The 22935-nt window shown below is 57.8% G+C and overlaps 2 protein-coding genes across 5 annotated transcripts in view; one reads left to right on the top strand and one right to left on the bottom strand.

Moving 5' to 3' along the window:
* Window positions 1-4310, bottom strand: part of ASTN1 (astrotactin 1) — a 68311-nt gene extending 64001 nt beyond the window's left edge. For all 4 annotated transcript variants that reach the window (XM_063165411.1, XM_063165410.1, XM_063165412.1 and 1 more), the window contains exon 1: window positions 4019-4310. In XM_063165411.1, coding sequence (XP_063021481.1) covers window positions 4019-4301 — 283 coding nt within the window. In that variant the 5' untranslated portion in view covers window positions 4302-4310. The remainder of the gene's footprint in view (window positions 1-4018) is intronic.
* A 3418-nt stretch (window positions 4311-7728) lies between these two features.
* Window positions 7729-21481, top strand: BRINP2 (BMP/retinoic acid inducible neural specific 2). Its single transcript, XM_063165407.1, has 8 exons — window positions 7729-7816; window positions 14401-14756; window positions 17276-17466; window positions 17588-17778; window positions 18134-18239; window positions 18596-18832; window positions 18979-19201; window positions 19523-21481. The coding sequence occupies exons 2-8, from the start codon at window positions 14467-14469 to the stop codon at window positions 20637-20639; spliced, it is 2355 nt and encodes a 784-aa protein (XP_063021477.1). The 5' UTR covers window positions 7729-7816; window positions 14401-14466; the 3' UTR covers window positions 20640-21481.
* The last annotated feature ends 1454 nt before the right edge of the window (window positions 21482-22935 follow it).

The following is a 22935-nucleotide window of genomic DNA, read 5'->3' as shown; positions in this document are numbered from 1 at the left end:
TTGCATTACAGAGAAGGCAAAGGAGTCAAAGACTCTTTCTTTGGCGTGGTTTTTAATTGCATCACAAATCTCTGTCGATCCCAAGGGGCTGAGGGAAGCCAGGATACTCATAAATACCCCTCCTGCCACTTTATAACCTGCAAAGGATGGGGCCCGAAAAAATTAGCAGCCTGCAGGAGTGTGAATCCAATTAATGACATCTCAAATGTGGCTGGATGCTGCCGAGCCAAGCAGTGAGGGAGAGGGGACAGGGAATATTGAGCTGCAAATTAGCATTTCTTAATGGCCACCAACCAGCAAAATGCTTCCTCCCTTCAGGAAAAAAATACAACTAATGCAACAAACACAAAATGAGATGAAAGGCAGCCATTCCAAATGAAGGTTGGCTTGATTGAAAGCAGGATGAAGGCAGGGTGAAAGCAGGTGATTTTAAATGTGGGCAAGCAGCCTCAGCCCAGCTCCCACACCCTCAGCACTTCCCAAAAACTCAGCAGCTGGGAGAGAACCCTACAGTAAAATGGGGAGATGGAGTTGGAGTCCCTTTGGGGATAAACATGCAAGCCAGTGTGGGGTTTATTGGTGAGAGCCCGGAGCTCTCAGGCAGTGAGGCAGCACGTGCGCAATTAAAACTCGCTCCACTCATCAGCAAAAAGAGCTGCAAAGCAGGGGAAAGCCTTGTCCAAGCACCTCACAGAAGTCACAACCCCACAGACAGCCCATCTGCTTCTGGAGGAGCAGAGGAGCAGACAGCAGGCCCCCAAGTTTGGGAGATCTGAGCACCAAAGCACTCACAGCTGTCTCAGGCAGCGGGATGGACACAGCAGGGAGGGTGAGACCCAAAAAGGTGCATGGAAAGCAGGCAGCAAGCCTCCTGTGTAAAGGTAAATATAAAGCTCATCATTAATTTGTGTCACCAGGGTTATCAGGGGTCAGGAGTCACAGCCATTTTTGGCATGCCCAGTTCAGCTCCCCCCAGCACTTCAGCTCTAGCAAGCACCACACGTGGCTCTCCAGAGATCCCAGCACATCTTTAGCTGGGAGAAAAGTCCATGAATCCATCAGTGGGACGCCTGGTTTGGCTGCTGTGTCACCAAGGCAGGGGAACCACACATGGCAGTGTCCCTGAAAACCAGCCAAGCCCAAAAGCCCCTGAATTATTTAGGAGGAATTTGAGGGGGACACCAGGACTGGAAGTGGATGATGCCCCACCATCCTTGGGCTGATCCAGACCCTTTCCCAGCTGCTCCCCTCACTCATCCCCCACTGTAGCCACCTTCCTGCATGCTCACACCTTCTTTGAAGGGAAACTGAGGCATGGAGAGGCCCTCCACCAAAGGGAGCTGATCCAGAGCCCACATGGCAGAGACAAAGGTGCTTCCAGCCCAAAGCCAGGCCCTTTCTGACCAGGGGCAGCACCTGGCTCTGCTCCAAGCCTGTCAGCCAGGGTGGCAGCTCACCTTCCCTTGGGAACCCCTGCCCTGGGCACAAATCTGAGATCTGGAACCACCAGAGCAGAAGCAGCAGCTGCCCCTGGTTCAGACACTGACCCAGCCCAGGCTCAGGAGCGTGTGGGGATCATCCCCCACTCCAAGACTTTATTTATTGCACATTCAAACTCAGCGAGGTGGGTGCAATTAACGGGTCTGGTTTTGGCCAGGGATGGTGCAAGAAGCACTGTGTGAAGCCCCAGTTCTGGGAAGATGCTCAAACCCTCCAGTCCCTGCACACAAGGGCTTGTGAAAGCACAAACAGCCACTCACACCAGCACCAGGCATCAACCTGACACAGCCATGTCCCCAGCAAGTGTGCAGAGTGTGCAGTGACAGCACTGATGCTCTTGAGTTTTTTGGGCTGGGGAACCTCCAAATCCAGAGGTTGCAGCCTCTGAGTTGCCAAGCCTGGGTCTTGTAAGACTTCTGTGCATTTCAGAGCTTCTGCCGTGCAAAAGCAGTGTCCAGGCTAATAGTAGTAATAACAATAATAATAATAACAATAATAATAACAACAATAATAAAAACAACAACCCCACACAGTAAAGCAGCACAAAACAGTGACACCCACAGATGGCAAAGTGGCCATGCCAGCTTCAAGGCAAGCCCTTGTCTCACAGGGAGAGGTAACATGGCATTTCCCATAAGTCACCAAGCCAAAGCCCTGGCAAACAGGGGTCCCACAAGGTGCCAGCCCAGTCCCAGTCCCAGTCCCAGTCCCAGTCCCAGTCCCAGTCCCAGTCCCAGCCCCAGTCCCAGCCCCAGTCCAAGTCACAGTCACAGTCACAGTCACAGTCCCAGTTCCCTCTCTTGCCAGCCCAGTCCCAGTCCCATCATTCCAGGCAGGAAGACCTGAGCTGGGATCACCCCTGTGTCTCCCCAGCCCAAACCCCTGCATGCTGGGGGCTGGCACAGCACCATGCACAGTGATGTTTTTGGGGGATCAGTGTCCCAAGCAGCAATGCCCCAGAGAGCCTGGCCAGCACCAGGACACCAGGCTGCACTGGCACAGGGCTTGTCATCCTTGTATTTGTCTGGCAGCAGAGATCAGAAGGATGCAAAACAAACCCTGCCAGGCATCCTCAGTGCAGAGGGGGCTGGGGTCATGCCCAGGACCCTCTTCCTGATCCCCACCAGGTGCTCCCTGCTGGCAGCACCGAGCTCCCGGGGCCCATGGAGGTCTGGCTGCACAGGATGGGGTCTGAGGGGGCAGGGGACGAGCGCTCAGGTGGCCTTTGTGGCACCAAGGTGGCCTTTGGGGCCGGCGGCCGTGTCTCCCTGCATCCGCAGCAGCGCTGCTGCCTTGTTGCCACAGCAACGCTCCGGGCCCCGCTGCAGCATCCCGCAGCATCCCAGGGCCTGGGCTGGGATACAGGGGACAGCACAGCCCCCTGTCCCTGCCACACAGCCCCTGCACCCGCCAGAACAGCCCTGGCCGTGCCCACACAGCATGCCCAGGCACCAGCAGCCCCACGGCTGTCCCTGCCTTTCTCCTGGGAGAAGGGGGAGCCCACACAGCAGCAGTGCTGCCCCAAGCCCACCCAGAAACCAGGACTGGGGGTCTCAGCACATGGAGGGGTCCATAAACCATGGGAGTGATGAGTTGCTGGGAAAAAAACCCAGTCTGGGGTCACCACTGTACACAAAGGTGGTACAGCGGGGCAATGTCACATCAAGCAACACACCAGGACCTCATTTTTGGGCCAGCTTCCAAACAAGGGTGGCATTCTAAAAACTACACGGGACACCCAAGGTGCAGCTGGAGAAGCAACAGATGGACAAGGCTTGCAGGAGGTGACACAGCCACTGTGGGGCTGCTAGGAAAGTGATGGTGGCAACGCCAAGGTTAGCATGTTAAGTGTGGGCAAGGAACTGATGTTCTGCACCAATGTCACCAGAAATGAAACATCTCAGGGGCTTGTTTCAGGTGGTGAGGAGGGAAACAGGTCCCTGCACACAAGGAAGGGGTGGAGGCCTCTCTCTGCATAAACAAAGGAGCAAATTGTTTGGCTTTTTTTGGGCTTCAGGAGCCCATGAGATAAGAGCAGATAAGCCTCACCCAGTGGATGAAGAGCAGGTGGGAACCCTCCAGAGCATATGAACAGGCCAGAGCCTAAACCTGGGGGCAGAAGCACCGGAGGCAGCACACACAGGGCAGGGTGGGATACACTGAGCAGCAGAGTATTTTTCCATCGGGCTGCAGGGAAGGTGACTCTGCTCAGGGGCAGACAAAGCACAACCCTCGCTCCCAGACTGCGGGCCCCATGCCAGCACAGCCGCCGGTGGCCATCGATCGAGCCGGGGACGAGCCCCGTGGGTGACAACCTGGGCAGCACCGAGCCTGCAGCATCCCGGCCGTGATGCTGCACCGGGGTGCACCGGCCCCGGGGCTGGCCGAGCGGCTGCAGCGGGGTGCACCGGCCCCGGGCCGAGCCGCCGCAGGGCGTGCGGTGCGGCAGGGAGGAGCCCGGGCACGGCCGGGGATGCTCGGGGATGCTCGGGGCCCCGCCGCGCCGCCGCAGGCTCACCCAGCACGAAGTACGGCAGCTCCGTGTTCTCCAGGTCATCCACCACCACCATCTCTCCGGGGAAATCGTTGCGCACCGAGAAGAGCAGCTTGGGCTCGGCGGCCGAGGGGCCGTGCATGATGCTGAGGTCGTTCTCCCGCAGGAAGGGCAGCGCCGACACCGTGATGCTCTTCAGCTTGCACTCCAGCTCCTTGGCCGCCGCCTCCGCCGCCGCCTCGGCGGGGCCGCTGCCCGCGGCCAGGCAGCAGCCGGCCAGCAGCGAGCACAGCCCGGCCAAAGCCATCTTGGAGCCCCGGCCGCGCTCCCGGCGCCGGGCGGGAGGCGGCGGCGAGGGGCGGGCACGGCGCACCGGCGCCTCCCCGTGCGGCGCGGCTCGGCACGGCTCCGCGGCTCCGGGCCCCCGCCTCTCCCTTCCGCATCCTCGCCCGCCTGCCTCCCCATCCCCCGGGAGAGCGGGAGAACCGCGGAGCGACGCGGTGCGGGACGGATGCGGGGCTGCCCGGCCTCCCGCGGCACCGGCATGCGGGTACCGCCCTCGCTGCGCTGGGTGTATGCAGAAATCCAAAATCCCACACCTCCGAAATCCCACACCTCCAAAATCCTGCACCTCCAAAACCCCACACCCCCAATATCCCACACCCCCAATATCCCACACCTCCAATATCCCACACCTCCAATATCCCACACGTCCAAAACCCCACACCTCCAATATCCCACACCTCCAATATCCCACACCTCCAAAATCCCACACTTCCAAAATCCTACACCTCCAAAACCCCACACCTCCAAAATCCCAGCCTTCAGAAATCCCAGGCTTCCAAAGCACCATGAGGTATCATGGAACCCAAAGCCCCAGAAGAAGCCACTGACCTCCAAAATACCAGAAGTCACGGACCTCCAAAATAAATCCCAGGAGAAATGGAGCCTGAAGCCCCAGAAGAAGTCACAGACCTCCAAATCCCTCAAGCTCAAATGAAATAGATACCATTTATATATCATTGTCTCTATGTGTACATGTGTGAGTATTTGTATATGTATATGTATGTATATGTATATGTACATGTACATGTATATGTATATGTATATGTATACGTATATACATATAGAATGTAAGGGCAACCCCAAACCCACTGGATTTGGATCTTTTTCCTGTATTTGGATGCTTTTTATTTTCACCCTCTTTAGGCGAGCACAAAGCAGCACTGACAGCTCGTCTGACAGCCTCACCTTCCTCCAGACACCCGTGGTCCCCAAATCTTCTGATGGAAAATGTTCTCTTCTTCCACAGTGGGGGCAACGCCCAGTCCTCATCCCAGCAGGAGTGCCTGGCTGTGTTCTGCTGGTGTGGTTTTCCCAACAGGGCTCTCCTGATGGCAGACAGCTCTGGAACAGGGTGTGGAGGCATCACAGAGCTCCCACACCATCTCCTCATGGGGACGGTGCCCCATCCCACCTCACACCTCCAAACAAAACCCACACACTGCAGATAACCCACACACTGCAGATATTTGTGATTTTTAAAAAAATTTTCTTTTGCAGAGCTCTCCACCTCTTCTTGTTATGGTTTCCCTGAATTCCTCCTCCTTCATGTATGAAGCTTAGCCTGTCCCAGAGTTGGCATTGAGGGGGGACAGCACTGTGCCCCCACACCCCAAGCAGTGGGTGCTTTACCCCAGGCCCATCTGTCCTTTTTAGCCCCCTTTATTTTTAACTTCCGTGACTCTTTGAGCAGGAAGAACTATGCTGAGCAGAAATTATCCATTTTCAACGACCAGAGAGAAGCACTGAACTAAACCAGTGGGGATGTAGTGGTGGGTGCTTCAGCAGTGCTGTCTCCCTCCAGCAGCAATGGGCTCAGGAGAAAACAGGAAAAATCAGAAAAAAAAAAAAAAAGCCACAAGCAAAAAAGCAAAATGGGGAAAACTGGGAAAGGACAATCAGGAACAAATAAGGAAAAATGAGCAGCAGTGTTGTGTAGGATATGGCCCTCCTTTTGTGTTCCTTTTAGGGAGCACAGGGAAATCCCTCTGGATGACTTCCACAAGGCCCTTTCACTGCTCTTCTTTCACCATGGGCCACAAACTCATTATAAAAGGAGCTTTTCCATTCTGAAAAATAGTTTAAATAAAGATTTGCATTTTTTAGAGGGTGTCTCCAACAAGCTTCTTTCAAGGTTTGGAGAAGGGATGCACCCCCAGGAGCGGTGCCCCTGGAATGTCTAACGAGGCATGAGGAGGAGCAAGGAAGGGGTTTGGTGGGAGGTGTGAAGAACATAGAGGGATAAATGGAACACATATAAAAAACCATCCGAGAACACTAAATCTGGTGTCACTGACAGCATCCTCCTGCTGCTCACCGGGAATGATCAGCACAGGAGGGAGAACCTGGGAATGTGGATCCCTGCAGGTGTTCCACGCCAGGCTGGCGGGGCTTGGAGCAACCTGGTCTCCAGGAAGATGTCCCTGCCCGTGATGGGAATGGGATGATCTCCAGGGTCCCTTCCAGCTGCCCCATTCCTGATCCCGCACATCCCGGGGCTCTCCATGCTCTCTCCCGTTCCCCATCCCGCACATCCCGGGGCTCTCCATGCTCTCTCCCGTTCCCCATCCCGCACATCCCGGGGCTCTCCATGCTCTCTCCCGTTCCCCATCCCGCACATCCCGGGGCTCTCCATGCTCTCTCCCGTTCCCCATCCCGCACATCCCGGGGCTCTCCATGCTCTCTCCCGTTCCCCATCCCGCACATCCCGGGGCTCTCCATGCTCTCTCCCGTTCCCCATCCCGCACATCCCGGGGCTCTCCATGCTCTCTCCCGTTCCCCATCCCGCACATCCCGGGGCTCTCCATGCTCTCTCCCGTTCCCCATCCCGCACATCCCGGGGCTCTCCATGCTCTCTCCCGTTCCCCATCCCGCACATCCCGGGGCTCTCCATGCTCTCTCCCGTTCCCCATCCCGCACATCCCGGGGCTCTCCATGCTCTCTCCCGTTCCCCATCCCGCACATCCCGGGGCTCTCCATGCTCTCTCCCGTTCCCCATCCCGCACATCCCGGGGCTCTCCATGCTCTCTCCCGTTCCCCATCCCGCACATCCCGGGGCTCTCCATGCTCTCTCCCGTTCCCCATCCCGCACATCCCGGGGCTCTCCATGCTCTCTCCCGTTCCCCATCCCGCACATCCCGGGGCTCTCCATGCTCTCTCCCGTTCCCCATCCCGCACATCCCGGGGCTCTCCATGCTCTCTCCCGTTCCCCATCCCGCACATCCCGGGGCTCTCCATGCTCTCTCCCGTTCCCCATCCCGCACATCCCGGGGCTCTCCATGCTCTCTCCCGTTCCCCATCCCGCACATCCCGGGGCTCTCCATGCTCTCTCCCGTTCCCCATCCCGCACATCCCGGGGCTCTCCATGCTCTCTCCCGTTCCCCATCCCGCACATCCCGGGGCTCGCTCACCCCGGGTCGGGAGGCGGGAGCGAGACCCCCGCACCACGCCCCGCCCCTCCCCATCCCGCTCACCCAATGGGGACGCGCGGGGCCACCGGCGGAGCCTGTGATTGGCTGCGGGCGCTGCATATATTATCGGCGCAGCACGGCGGCCCCGCGGAGCGCGCGGACCCGGCGGCCGCGGCTGAGGGAGCCCGGGATGGTGGCGGCGCCGCCGGGGCCCGCCCGGCCGCCCGCACATGGCGCGGCCCGGAGGCGGCGGCGGGGCAGCGCCCGGGGCCGCTGAGCCGGAGCCGATCGGAGCGGGACGCCAAGGAGAGGCGGCCGGTGCCCCGCCGGCGCTGATTTGGAGCCTGGGGTGAGTCCGCGGGGTCGCGGGGAGGAGTTGGGGACGGGGTTTGAGGCGGCGCGGGGGTCCCGCCGGTGGTGGGGTGGGGAGGGAGCGCTGCGGGCCGAGCGGCGGCCCCGCAAGGGCGGAGATCCCGGGTACCGACGGCGGCTCGCTCGGTGACCTTGGTCAAGTTGTGTCCCCGCTCCGGGCTCGCTTCGCAGCCTCCCCGGCGAGCTCGGGTGTCGGGAAAGGCACCGAGTCCTGCCCGGGCGGAGCCGCCCCGGCGCGGGGCCCCACAGGTGAGGGGCGGCTGCCACCCGCACGGTGGGACCGGGAGCCGGCGGGCTACAGGGACAAACGGTCTGCCCGGGATGCTGGGTTTGCTGCTGTGTGCTGAGTGCGCTGCTCGGTGTGGAATGCCCGTGTGAGACACCCCGCGCCCGCAGGGACCGGGGAGATGCCCCCGCAAATGTTAAAACGCGCATTTCTCCGATGGGCCCCGCTCATCAGTAGCCTGTGGGGGGATCAGTTCCGTGAGGGGATCGCCCGTTCCCCGCACCGCAGGGCCCCGCTCCGCCGCCCGGAGCATCGGGTGGAGCAGTGGGTGCGTGACCCGTCGGGAGGTGTTTGCTCGCCTGCCCGGCACAGCTCCGGTACCCGGGGGCTCCCCGCTACCAGGCTCCCTTCCCTCAACACTCATCTTTCAGTAGGAAACAAAACTCGGTGTTTTTAAAGCGCTGGATCGCATCGTCTCCGGGCGCAGCGCTGCCGGTCCCTCCCCAGGGACCCGCGTGTGGCTGCCCTGGGGCGGCCGTGGCGGCTCCCGGAGTGTCCCCGCTCTGGTGCCGGGCACTCCGAGCCCGGGCGCTCGGGGCCGGGTGGGACCCGCCGGCAGATGTCAGTGTCCCCTCTCTGTCGGCAGCCAGGAGGGTCCCTGCCAGCCCCGGAGGCCCCTGCACTTTTTCCGAAGCGGAGCTGTCTGTGGTGGCCGTGCAGTGACAGTTTGGAGAGCTGGGTCTCCAGGGGAGGTGGCCCCACTCTGACACCCCAGAGGAGCGCTCCCTCTCTATGCCCAGCACCAGCCACCTACCACCTTATTTGTCATGGTCTGCTAACGCTGAGCTACACTTGTGCATCACTGCCCGTCCGTGACACTTGTCACTCTTGTGAAGGCAGGGAAGGGAAGCAGTGTTCCTCACCTTGCGCTGCCTCCTGCATGAGGATGGTGCTGGGCTTGCAGGATCTGTTAGGATGACAGAGCCATCCTCCCTGCGGAGGAGGCGGCAGGGCTGCTCCCTTTCCCTGGCCCCTTGTGCCCAGGGTTGCTCTTTTTCCCCATCCCCTCGTGTGCAGGGCTGCTCTCCCTGGTCCCAGAGATCCATCTGCAGGGATTCTTTGGTCTGAGAGCCGAGCGCAAGGTGGGTAAGCCAGAGCTGCTGCTGCCGTCACTGTGCTGGGGGGGAAATTCTATTTTGCACATTTATTTGCTTTATTTAAGAGGCTTTTTGCCTGTAGGTGTGAAAGTCTCGGGTGTGCAAAGCCAGAGGGCAGAACACATGGCACTGGTGCGACTGTGCACGCAGCTGCCATCTCCCCTGACAGCGGCCCAGGCTTCAACTCATTTGATGTCTTATGCAAATCCTTGGCTCCCTGAGTCCTGGGATTTTCTGCTATTTTCCTTTACTCTCATCTTCGAGTGTCTTGCTCTTGAGGATGTGAAGAAAAGCTAATAAAAGGAACCCAAGTCGCTGAGTCCTTAGAGGTTTTCTAGCGGGTCTTACGAGCTGAGAGGAGGAGGAGGAGGGCAGCGGCTTGGGGTCCCTCGGCTGTAGTGACTGATGGGGCTGCAGAGGGTGGCCAGCAGGAGAGCCCGCTCCCAGCCGCGGCTCCGAGGTGTCCGTCTGTCTGTCCCCACGCCCGGAGCTGTGTCACCGGGGCCGGCTGCCAGGTGGCTGCCAGCGCCCCGCCGTGCCCGCTTTGCCGGCGATTACGGCGCTGCTGTCGCTCCGGCGGTGCCTGCCTCGCTCTCTTAATTACCCCGGCTGATCAGCGGGGCCCTGGAGCTTCCTTGGCAGCGTGCGGGAGCCAGCCCGGCCATGCAGCTCCTCCCGAGCCACGGCCGAGCCGGGGCAGAGGAGGAGGTGTAGGGCAGAGGAAACAGTGTGGGCAGGGCTGGCAGTAGGGGACACAGGCTCCACGCAGCCCCAGGTGAGCCTGGTGGCCCCGGAGCAATGGGAGCATCCTGCTAAAACTGATCCCTTTGGGATTGTCTGTCCCGAGGTGTGCAACATCGAGAGGTGGCCTGGGCGCCTGCGTGCGTGCACAGATAGACACGGCCCCGCTGAGTCAATCCACTTCAGCCGCTAAACTGCACTTAGCCTTTGCCCAGGCTCTTTTAAGTGGCCTTAATTTGATAAAGCTTTTCCATGTTTAATGAGAAGGTGACTCAGTCACTGGGTTGATGTTCGTTCCCACTGAAAGGCGTCCCCAGGGAGCTGCAGACCCCTCCCCATCGCTCCTGCACAGATGCACCTGGGCTCCCACTGTGCCCAGGGACCATTCCCTGTGACTGGGCACATCCCACAGCCCTGCCACCGATGGTGTTGTGTACCTGCCATGGGCACTGGGGTTTGCTGTGCCTCTGGGCTTCAGCTCAGCGTGCACAGAGGTGGTTCCAGGGTCCATCTGGAACCTTCCTGCGCTTCCCAACAGCACCTGGCAAATACCACTGCCCCCTCCCCAGTGCATGCTTCGCAGTTGCTGTATCTCCAGATCTGCTCCTGCAGCATGAAAGGGCACAAATCAATGTTAATGTCCCTAACAATTAGCTAACATCTTAATTATCGAGCTCAGCCTGATGAGTGCTGGAGCACGTGGCTCTGGAGATGCCGTGGGCATGGAGGGGAGTGGGACCCTGGCATAACTCCGATGTTGTGCTGAGGGTGTTGCTGCTGTCACTGTCAGCTCCAAGGGCAGCAGAGGGAGGCTTTTGCAGCTTACCTGAGCACCCCATCCTTCCTTCAGCCTCTCAAGCCATTTTGGATGAGGACACCACTGCAGAAGTGATCCCACTGCCATCCCCCGGGTGGGGAGTGACTCTAGAAATTGCCACGAGCTCTTTGTAAGATGTAGCTCATGTGAGTGTGGGCCATGCATCAGCATCACTGGGGTGTTCTGCTGCAGGCAATGGGGACAGACTGCACTTCAAGAAGCTCAGGAAGACTTGGCCCTGAAAGAGGTTGTGATTCTAGGAAAACTTGCCAATAATATTTACTTTGGTACTCTTCTTCCTTGCTTAGGGGTTTTTATAGAAGAGGAGAAAAAAAAATAACAAGCTGGAAGTTTTCCAACTTTTGTGATGCAAAACCCTAAATCAAAAGGAAGAAAAAAAAAAAAGAGTTGTCAGATGCTTCTCATCAAATCTTCATTTTTTTGGATCAAGGAAAAGTGATTAGAAAGTTATTTCCAGCTCTAGTAGTAAGGTCAAGGGGGTTACTTGTTTCTAAAGAGCTTTACTCTCCCCAGCATCCCAGGAGGATCCTGGTGTGAGCATGTGCAGGTGCGCCCTGAAAAGCATTGCCCCAGCCCCCCCTTCCCCTCAAACCAGAGCCAGCTGTAGGGATTGAGGACTATGCAGAGCTATTGCAATATCTGCATGTATTTATTTTCTATCACTCCTGATCGATAGGAGGAAATAAATTACCCCAGTGACAGTGGTGCAGGGAAGCTGCTCCGTGGGGATGAGCTGCTGCAGAGTCAGTGCAGCCCCCTCACAGGCCCTCCTTGCCTGGCTCGGGACTCCAGCTCCTGTTGGCAAGGATGCTGCCGTGCGTCATCACCGTCCCCAGGCAGGAGCCTCCCTCGGAGGTGCCGCCACACGCCGTGTAAATAGGAGGGAAGTGTGAATAAAAGCTCACTCAGCAAGGCTGGAAACTCTGCTCCATACCACGAGGGATTCTTCACTGGTTTTGTACCAGTTTGCCCCGGCCGAGTGCTGGAAATATCAAATCCTATTTTTATTGCTCTGTAGTAAAACATGAAGTAGCCACAGGGAAACATGGCATGCTCAGCATGGAATCTCAGAATGAGCTCCCCAGGGAAGGTGTCGGAGCAGGCTGAGGTGGTGCAGAGCTGGCCTAGGGACCACAGCCTGAGGGAAAAGGTGGCCTACAGTGGGTCTACCCATAATATCCATCCCCAGGATGGTGAGCCAGATGTTTGCTGCCTTAGCTGTGGTGCTGTGGTGGGAGAGGGGATTTGGAGGGGAAGGACAGCATGGGAAATCCCTCTTGGCCAGGGCACGTGGAGATGCCCTCCAGGGTGGTAATGGCAAGGGGCTGGTTAGTGCTGGTGAGAACCATTTAACATCTAGGATGGTTTGATGGAAAAGACAGTGCTCTTCCTGGTGTGTCCCACCCCAAAAAAATCTCCTCTGTGCTTTGAATCAAAGGGGGAATACTTCTGTGTCCTTCTGATTTACACCAGGAAAGCCTCAGGGAGGGTGGTGAAGTGACTGGTGCAAAACCAGTCTGTGGTGATGGATGAGGCCAATGTCCCATGGCACCTGTGGAAAAGCATCTCCTTTAACCACTTAAAACCCCCTTTAACATCCCCTGTGAGACCCAGGCTGATACAGACCCATGTGGAGGGAGGGGGGAGAGGGACACAGCCAGGGAGCAGCCCCTGCCCAGCCCCACCTCAGCTGGAGCTGGGTCAGGAGCCCCTTAACACCCATGGATGATGATGGGAGACCAGGAGCCAGGGTGTGCCAGGCCTGTTTGTGAGGCAACAGGCAGAGTCCCAGTGCACCAGATATTTAAACAAGGTGTTTTGCTGTCACAGCCATATTTAATGCTACAAGCAGTGTGTTTCCATGGGCAGGGTTTAGAAAAAGAAGCTGTTCAAGAAGGCTTTACCCTCCCTCCGCTTCTCAGCTGAGATCCAGAGTGTTGCTTTCCTCCTTGCTGTCTGGGAAAGGGATCAAATCACTGAGGGTTTAGCCTGTGGTCAGTATCTAAACCATTCATGAGGTTCAGTGCCAGACCCTGGCTCCCACCATTCTCTCCTGGACACAGCAGCAGGACCTGGCTGCAGGCAGCATGGACCTGGGGGATTAATCTTGAGCTTTGAGGATCCCTTTGGTCCCCAGGCCACATCAATTGTTAATTGTACCAGCAGATATTCCTGGGGAGGGGAGCAAGCTGCCGGTCTGCTTCAGGCAGGCTCTGCGTCCCTTCTGCCTGCTTGCCTTCAGCTTTGGCTGTAGGCAGGGAGGATTAGGGGCAGCCAAATGCCTTGGCTCAGCCACCACCCACACTTGGCAGCTCCGTGAGCCTCTGGCATTGGGTCCTGCCCCATTTTGGGGGTGACAGGTGCCCCCTCCTTGAGGCACAGAGTGAGGAAACCAGCCTGGCACTGCCTGTCCCCCAGCCCAGCATGGGACAGGGTTGGGATTTGGGCACATCCTGCCCCACGTGCCAGGGGCAGGAGGCAGTGACTGGGCTGTCATGTGGCTGCCTGCCAGGCTGGGAAAAACCAGGGTGACACGTGAAAAAAGAGTGTGGGGGAACAGAAGCCCTGCCTGCTGCTCCTGCCCACCCCACTGCCCTGGCACCCCAGCCTGGTGATGTGAAACTCTCAGCTTTTGTTTAAAATTCACAGGGCCCCAGCCTCGAGGGCTGAGCGAGAAGCTGAGAAAGTGTAATCAAAGGGCACCCTTAAGGGTTTAAAAATAGAAGAGAGGGAGAAAAAAAATTGAAAAAACATATTATTACATGTTCAAGCATGATGATTCATCCAGCAAAGCCCTGTTTGGGAGAAGGCAGGGCTGGTGTGAGCTCAGCAGGGATGGGCATTTGGGCTCCAGCCGCCTTCCTGGAACAAAAACCACCTACCCTGGCAGGACTGCAGCAAGGGGGTCCCTGTTCTGGGCAAACAGCTGCTGGTGCCTCACAGCACACCTGGCCTTGGCCAGGACTTACAGATCCCCATCTCCACCTTTGCTGGCAAATTCAGACTCTGTCCTTGTGGCTGCTGCTACCAGAAAAGCTCCATCTTTACTTTGCACTCAGAACACTACTTCCATCAGCCTGGGCAGCCTTGGAGTGGCCATCCATCCATCCATCCATCCGTCCATCCATCCATCCATCCAGACACTAGCAGGACACAAAGACAAGTCTAACATCAACCAGACGTGATCCAGTCTATACCTGGAGAAGCTAATTTTCCCAGTTCCTCATGATTATAATATTTTAGCCCCACCTGAAATGAGCTGCATGCTCATGACGTTTGTCCCCACAACGCAGGGTGCAGGGCAGCCCACAGCAGCGAGCTGTGTCATATAATAATAATAATAATAATAAATAATATGCCAGGCTGATGTCCAGCAGAGAAAAACATAAAGAAAAAGCCAGAAATTCCTCAAACAGCCATCAGCCAGGATTTCATTTAACTCCAGCACCCCCAGCCCCATAAACTCTTATTTCTTGTGGCATGACCCGGCTCTCCCTGGACTGCAGCGTTCCCTCCGTCAGCAGCATCCCAGCCAGCATTCCAGAGCTTGCTCCCGGTTTCCATCCCTTCCTCACGGGCCTCCCCTGTTGTCGTTGCAGGGCGGGGCTGTCCCGGAGCGTTGCCGCGGGGTGAGAGAATGAAGAAGCCGGCCGGGCAGCAGCAGGATGGGGCGGCAGGACCTGCCCCGTGCTGACGGGCCCCCGCCCATGCTGCCCTGGCCGCTGGCCCTGCTGGCCCTGAGCGCCTGCTGCCGCTGCAGCGCCGTGCCCCAGGGCCATGCAGCCCCCGCCGCGCCCTCCTCTTCCTCCTCATCCTCCTCACCCTCCTCTCCCTCGGCCCGGCCGCCTCTCGACTGGCTCCTCACCGACCGGGGACCCTTCTACCGAGCCCAGGAGTACGTGGACTTCATGGAGCGCTACCGGCAGGGGTTCACCACCAGGTACAGGATCTACAGGTGAGAGGCTCTGAGGGGCAGGGGGGATGTGGGGGCATGGCAGAGTGGAGGCAGACCCTCTCTAATCCACATGAGCAGACCCCCATGTTTGGGAGGAGGCTGTCCTTTGGGTAGGTGTGAGATGCTGCTTTTCCAGGGAATGTTCTTGGTGAGGCCAGGCTGGCCTCCAGGCTGTCGAGGTGTCTGCTGGTCAGAGTGACCCCAAGAGAAGTTGGAAAATCTCTTTTCCCAGCCCGGTGCTTGAAGAAGGAGTCAGGGCTCTTCATTTCTCTGTCTCAAGGTTGTTTATTGTATCTTAGCTATAAAATTCTTCTGTCCAGCCAAGGTGCACTCAGCAGGACAGTTCCAGGCACTCTGCCTGCCCCCAGGGCTGTGTTATGTCTTTATACTAAAAACTACATGTACAATGTTTACAATTCCTTCCCAATACCTATCACCCATGTTAGACAGTGAGCTTCTACTCTAAACCAATCTAAAAGTGCCACCATCACACCAAAAGATGGAGGCCAAGAAGAAAAAGAAGGAGAAAGTCTGGACACAACCAGATTCCTTCATCTTGCCCCCTGAACCCCCATTCTAAAAACCCCAAAAACCTATTTTTCACCTTGTGATAAATTCACTATCATTCTACTTAATTTGTCATAGTTTGCAGATCTTCATCTAAGGTTGGTAACTTTCTCCACTGGTCATGATCAAAACCACAGGGGCATTTTGGGCTCTGTGCCAGGGTCTGTGAGCCCCCTGGCAGGGGTCTTGGCTGCTCAGGACAGCCAGAGGGATGTCCTGGGTCCTGACACCAGGCAGGATTTGCCCTAAGATGGGAGGGATTTGGTGCCCAGGTTGAGATGGGATCAGCCCTTGTGGCAGGAGGCACAGAGCCCACTGGGCTGGATGGGTCTCGTGTGCTCCAGTCCCTTTGGACATCCTCCACCTATGATCTCCTGCCTTGAGATGGAGGCTGGGGACAGCAGAAGGGGAAGTGTGCATGTGGTGTCCACCTTCCAGGCCCTTTGGACAAAGATGTTCTCTTGTCCTTTTTCTGTGCACAAAGATTCTCTTTGCCAAATTACTGAACCTGCCTAGACTGGCAGTTCTTTGGGGCTGGGATGCTGCTGGGACTTGAGAAAAGCCACCCTGACTGACCCCCTAGGCATGTCCCCAGTGCCATCAGCCCATGGACTGCTATGGGATGCTGTATACATGGGGGCCAAGGCTGGAGGGGGCGTCTTGCCAGCAGAGAACCAGGTTTGGCAGCAGTGGGGTCCACTCACCACAGCAAAGGCCACCCTGTGACAGCCTCTGTGGGAAACCCACTCCACTCCACCGCCTCCTGTGCCTAACTGGGGCTGTCACCTCTGCCTCATGAGCCCTTTCCCTTCCACTCCCCACCAGTGCTGAGCCCTTGGGGCTTCCAGCAGCAAAGCAAAGCCTGACCAGGGCCTCTTGGGGATGCTGATGTGGGTGCTGGGATGGCAGCCTTGTTATGCAGCCCTGCACCCCCAGGGAGCTCCTCTCCCCTTTCCTGTGTGCTGATGCTGCCGTGCCGAGGGAGCTGCGTCCTCCAGGGATGCTGTGGTGACGGTGGTGGGACAGGAAGGAGCAGCCAGAGGGACAGAGCTGGCTCACACCTCCCCAGAGGCAGAGAACCTGCCATCAGCCTTCGGGCCTTGTTTGCCTCTGGGATGGAAGGGGGGAAATTGGCACCCCGGCCCCGAGGGAGTGTGTGTGTGCAAGGGGAGAGGCAGCACCCCCCTGCCTCATCCTCAGCCCTGCCACTGGCCCCTGCATCCCATTCTGGGCCCAAAGTCACGGTGGGAGGCAACCTGTCATCTGCCAAGCCCAGCAGCTGCTGCTTTGCACCCATCCACTGCTCCCTCCTGCTCCCTCCCTCTCCCTGTTTTCCCAGCCAGCCCTGGTGAAACTGTCTGAGAGGCACAGCCTGGTTTTAATTAGAGCCAAATGCCAAAGATTAAGCTGAAATTTGCTGCTGGTTGTTTATGAGGCCGTGGGGTTTTGGAGGCAGTGACAGGCTGGGTGGCACATTGACAGCATCTGGGGCTCTGAGGGGACCCACCACATCCCAACACCTCCAGCTTCCCACAAAATGCTGCTGATGTTGAAAACCATGACACCCCCAGATGCTGGATTTTCACTTGGATCTATCTGTAGGCTGGAGGAGGATGAGCTGCAGGCAGCCCAAAGGGCTGGAAGAGGCTCTAGCCCTGCCCCGGGCTGTGATTAATGCCTTCCGGAGGTGCTGGGTTAATCAATAGTCAGCATCTCCGCTGCTTGTAGCTCTTTATCACCATCGATGGCTTAGGGAGGGACGGTGCTTTTGTCCTGCCTGGATCCATAGCTGGCAGCAGGTCCTTCATTTCCAGTGGGGAGGTCGGGATGATTCTATCCAGAGTTTTCCACCTGTCCTGAATGGAAATCAGGGATATAAGGAAGGAGAGCATGCATGTGTCATGGCCGGACCCACTTCACACCCTCTCCCCACTGCTGCTCTCGTCCCACAGAGAGTTTGCCCGTTGGAAGGTGAATAATCTGGCCTTGGAGAGGAAAGATTTCTTCAGCCTCCCACTTCCCCTGGCCCCCGAATTCATCCGCAACATCCGGCTGCTGGGGCGGCGGCCCAGCGCGCAGCAGATCACCGACAGCCTCATCAAGAAGTATGGGACACACTTCCTGCTGGCTGCCACGCTGGGAGGTGAGCGCTGGGCTGCTCGGCCCCTCGCACAGCGAGGGAGGGTGGGAAAAGCAGCACTGCGTGGCCAGGAAAGGGAATGGGGGCAGCCCACAGCCTTCCACAAGTATCACATCTCCCCCAGGAGAGGAGTCCCTGACCATTTTCGTGGACAAGCGCAAGCTGAGCCGGAGGGCAGAGCCCGCGGCGGGGGCTGGGAACAGCTCGGGGGTGTCGCTGGAGACCCTGCACCAGCTGGCAGCCTCCTACTTCATCGACAGGGAGAGCACCCTGCGCCGGCTGCACCACATCCAGATCGCCACGGCTGCCATCAAGGTACGAGAGGGGCGAGGAGGGGCCAGCGCCGGGACACGGCAGCCCGGGACTGCCCCGGGGCCCCTCCAGCTGGCCCGACCTGAAACAGCGTCCCCCAGAGAGCAGAGAGCCGGGAAAATTAACACCTTCCATTATTTATGGGAAATTGGGCACGCTAATAAAGGCACATTTTTCAGCGGGCTGCCGCCTGTCAACAAGCTAATTAGCAGATAATTAGTTCTCCTCTCTGACCATCGCCCTGCTACGAGGAGGGGGGCTTGGCCAGCGGGTCAGGGATTATCTGCAGCGCTCTCACCGGGATAGGGCACCCTTTCTCCCCTCCTGTATCCCTGACCGCCTCGTGTCCCCACCTTAGGTGACAGAAACACGGACAGGGCCACTGGGCTGCAGCAACTATGACAACCTGGACTCGGTGAGCTCTGTCCTGGTGCAGAGCCCTGAGAACAAAGTGCAGCTCCAAGGTAGGACCGGGCTCGTGGGGATGTGGGGGCGGACAAGTGCTGCCATGGGATGCTTGTGGGTGCACGGGGGGATGCAGGGGAGGATGCTGGCACGAGATGCTGCTTCTAATTTCAGGGCCGGGGAGGAGAGGGGAGGAAAATAATGAAAGCTGGGCAGGATGAGGTTGTAGCTTGTCTGCCAAGAGGAGCCAAGATCGATGCGGAGCCCAGACAAGCGGCTCCACAGCAAATTGATATGATAATCATGCGAGGGTGGGAGCCCGGCGAGGGGGGAGAGGCTGGTGCCCTCCTCGCCCAGGCGGTGTTTGAGGGGCTCCGTGCGTGCGCTGATGCCCTCGGGGCTGCTCCCTCCGCAGGGCTGCAGACGGTGCTGCCCTCCTACCTGCGGGAGAGGTTCGTGGCCGCCGCCCTCAGCTACATCGCCTGCGGCTCGGCGGGGGAGCTGCTGTGCCGCCGCAGCGACTGCCGCTGCCAGTGCCAGCCCGCCTTCCCCCGCTGCAACTGCCCCGAGGCCGACATCCAGGCGCTGGAGAGCAGCCTGGCCCAGCTCGGGCGGGCCTGGGAGAGCCACCACAGCCAGTTTGAGGAGTCAGGTGAGGCTGGCAGACCCCACCGAGCATCTCCTTCCCCTTGAGAGCAGCCCAGGCTGGGTGCTGGCTCTTCTCACCATCAAGAGCTCGGGTGGAGGGAGGTTGCTTTCAGCTCCACCTTCCCTGATGCCATCTCCTTCTCCCCACAGAGGAGTTTCAGGCCCTGGTGAAAAGACTCCCCACGGACCGTTTCCTGAACAGGACAGCCATCTCCCACTTCTGGAGCATGGATCTGGATGTCCAGCACCGCTACCAGCAGCTGGGCACCAGCCTGAAGCTGCTCTCCAGGAAAACCTTCCGGCTCATCCGGCGCCTCTTCAACCTCAGCAAGCGCTGCCACCGCCAGCCTCGCTTCAAGCTGCCCAAGGAGAGGTAGGGTGCCCTGGCAGCCTTGCTGGGACACTGCCCCGTGCCCCAGGGGTGGCACACAGCCAGGGGATAACCCCCTGTGCCTGCAAGTGGAGAAGCTCCCACCATGGAGGGGGTGAGCAGGGAGGAGGAGCGGCTGTACCAGCTTGGAATGTGGCCCTGAGAGATCAGGTGCAGACCTGAAGGTGAAAAATGGGTTCATGGGGGGCCACCAGCAGAGCAGGAAATCAGCACGAGGTGGGCAGCTGTTCCATCCTTAGGGAAAGTCAGTCACATCCCAAAAGATGCCATCTAAGCCTCTCTTCTGTGTTTCCTGTGCACCAGGTCCCTCCCTTACTGGTGGAGCCGCGCACAGTCGCTGCTGTACTGCAGCGAGACCACCGTGCCTGGGACCTTCCTGGAGGAAAGCCACAGCTGCACCTGTCCCTCAGAGCAGCCCTCCTGCCAGGGCTCCATCCCGTGTGCCTTGGGCGAGGGGCCAGCCTGTGCCAGCTGTGACCAGGACAACAGCACCCGCTGCGGGAGCTGCCACCACGGCTACGCGCTCACCCAGGGCTTCTGCCGCCCCGAGGTGGCCGACTCCCTGGAGCAATACCTGGGGCTGGAGACCGACCTGCAGGACCTGGAGCTCAAGTACCTGCTGCAGAAGCGGGACAGCCGCATCGAGGTGCACTCCATCTTCATCAGCAACGACATGCGCCTGGGCAGCTGGTTCGACCCCTCCTGGAGGAAGCGCATGCTCCTCACCCTCAAGAGCAACAAGTACAAGCCCGGGCTGGTTCACGTCATGCTGGCCCTGTCTCTGCAGATCTGCCTCACCAAGAACAGCACCCTGGAGCCCGTCATGGCCATCTATGTTAACCCCTTTGGGGGAAGCCACTCGGAGAGCTGGTTCATGCCTGTCAACGAGGGCAGCTTCCCAGACTGGGAAAGGACTACCGTAGATGCCTCTGCCCAGTGCCAAAACTGGACCATCACCTTGGGCAACAAGAGGAAGACCTTCTTTGAAACAGTGCACGTCTACCTGCGGAGCCGCATCAAGTCTCTGGATGACAGCTCCAACGAGACAATCTACTACGAGCCCTTGGAGATGTCAGATCCCTCCAAGAACCTGGGCTACATGAAAATCAACAGCTTGCAAGTTTTTGGCTACAGCCTGCCCTTTGAGCCGGACGCTATCCGTGACCTGATCCTCCAGCTGGACTACCCCTACACGCAGGGCTCCCAGGACTCAGCCATGCTGCAGCTGCTGGAGATCAGGGACAGGGTGAACAGGCTCTCACCCCCTGGCAAAATCCGCCTCGACCTCTTCACTTGCTTGCTCCGACACCGGCTCAAGCTGGCCAACAATGAGGTGGCGAGGATCCAGTCCTCCCTGAGAGCCTTCAACGCCAAGCTGCCCAACGCCCTGGAGCAGGAGACGGGCAAGCTGTGCAGCTAACACAGCTGGCAGCGCTCACACCTCTGCCAGGGGGCTGCCAGGACAGACTGCCTGGGGAGGAGAGAGAAAGAACCGCCCTAAAAATTGAAATCAAGGCCTTACCTTAGTGCCAACTGCGTGCTTCCATGGTACACCCAGCATCTGGCCAAAGAGACACAGGGCTCGGGCGGATGGAGGATGCCAGTGGGACTGAGGAGGAGGAGGGATGGCTCATGGCATTGTGAGCTGGCCCCGAGTGTGGGGACAATGCCACTGTGGCTGGGGAGGTGTGCCAGCGGCCCAGGGGGTGTGGCTTGCCCAGAGGCAGCTGCTGGTCCCAGCAGAGCAGGTGCTGAACCCACCCTAAGGATCCCCCAGCAGCGGCCTCCTCGCCACCCCAACTTTTGTAGTATTTTTAAGAGGTTTCTACTGGCACCTTTGCATCCCCCATGATCCATCCTGCAGCCGTGGCCTCGCACACGGTGCTGCTGGGGGCCCACAGCACAGGCCCTGCAGACCCAGCAGGTCCCCCTGGGGCCTCTCCACGGGCACCTCGTGTCTGCTGCCGTGCCGAGGCACCGTCTCACCCCTTGCCTGGAAGGACCTGGCACCTGCCCAGGGATGCTGCCATCACAGACACCCTCGGAGACCTCTGGGCCAAGGTTCCCTACACAACAGAAAAACCAACAAAAAAAACCCCACTCTACTGCAAAAGAAAGAAAAAGAAAATGTTTTATTTATGTATTTATTTATTTGGTTTGTTTGGGACAGGTTTTTTTTAAGCCTATTCATTTGGGGAGTGTCATTTCTTGTCAGTGGCTCCAGCCAAGAGACATCTTAGTAAAATGTATCTGTTTAATATATTTTTTAAAAAATGCCTTTTTTGAGCAAAAGAGCAACCAAAACCAACTGAGATTAAAAAAAAAAAAAAAAAAAAAAAAAAAAGAAAGAAAAGAACAGAACAGTTACTGTCATCCCTAGCCCTGGCTTTCCCCGTGCTGTGTGGCTCCCCTCCCTTCCTCCCTCCCTCCCTCCCGGTGCTGCTGTGCTGGGTGCCTGACTGGAATGTCAAGCAGTGGAGCTGCCCGGCTATCAGATGGGAATGTCGGGAGCCCAGACAAGCAGAGCTCACTGCTCCAGTGCCTGCCCTCATCCCTTGGCCAAGGATGAGGCAGAGAGAGGAAGGAGCAGACCCTGTGACTGCAGGGATCCCCAAGGGAGGCGTGCAGACAGAGGGGATGGGGCAGGGAAAGGAGAGGGGTGGGAGAAGTGAATCAGTGTGCAGATCTGAGGCCGCCTTCTAATCCTCCACAGCTGGCAAAACTTGTCTGCTTGGATGCTGCAAAGGCAGTGGAAACCTGAACTCATCCATCCTGCTCCTGTCACCCACCTCTCCCCCATCCTCGGGCTGGGCAGATAAAGAGATAAGCAGGAGGAAAATAACACCAGGAGAGATAAAGAGACAGACAAGAGGAAAATAAAACAGGGATAGATAAACCATACTTGCTATTTATATTCCCTGTCTAATCTATCAATCCATCAGGCTGGCTATTGTGGTTATAGCAGCCCTCAATCTGTCACCTAGACTTCTATTTTCCACACATCTGTCTTCCTTAGCCCACCTCTCCTCTCTCTCCCAGTCCTAAAGGGAAAAAAATCAGGCAATTAAACACACCAGGAGGAAATGAAAAGTCAAAGCCATCCTTTGGGCTCCCCAGGCAGAGCTGGCAGACATCAGCCTGAGGATGGGGAGGGCACAGGCATGAGGGCCAGCAGTGCTCCTGAGCAGGCAGGGCTGCCAGCAGGATTCCCAGCTAGAGAAGTTATTTTGGCTTCTGCTGAACATATTCCATCACTTCTTGGTTGTCCACAGCAGCTGTGGCTGTCCCATCCCTGGAAGTGTCCAAGGCCAGGTTGGATGAGGCTTTGGTCTACTGGAAGGTGTCCCTGCCTGTGGAAGGTCAGAACCAGATGAGATTTAAGGTGTTTTCTAACCCAAACCATTCTGGGGTTCTCCCCATCATCCTGTGGGCCATGTGTCAGGCTAACATTCCTCAAGTCCATCCTGTCTCCTCTAGACAGAGCACTTCCTACCATATTTTTTGGTGCCCTGAAGCAGTCCCACATCCTAAACCCAGGTCAACATGAATGCAAGAGTTGTTGGGATGACTGGCAGCACCTCAAGGTACCCATCAAGGGATGCACCCTGCACTTCTCTGGCTTTGTGTAGGCTCCAGATGGAGCCAAGTGATGCCCTAACAGTCCCATGTGTGAGGAGGGAGGTGGATGAAGGCCATTTACTTTTAATTTGATGCAA

This window comes from Melospiza melodia, chromosome 11, assembly GCF_035770615.1.
Source record: "Melospiza melodia melodia isolate bMelMel2 chromosome 11, bMelMel2.pri, whole genome shotgun sequence".
Classification (NCBI taxonomy): domain Eukaryota; kingdom Metazoa; phylum Chordata; class Aves; order Passeriformes; family Passerellidae; genus Melospiza; species Melospiza melodia.
Note: the sequence above shows the minus strand (reverse complement) of the source record. Positions and strands in the feature narration are given on the sequence as shown.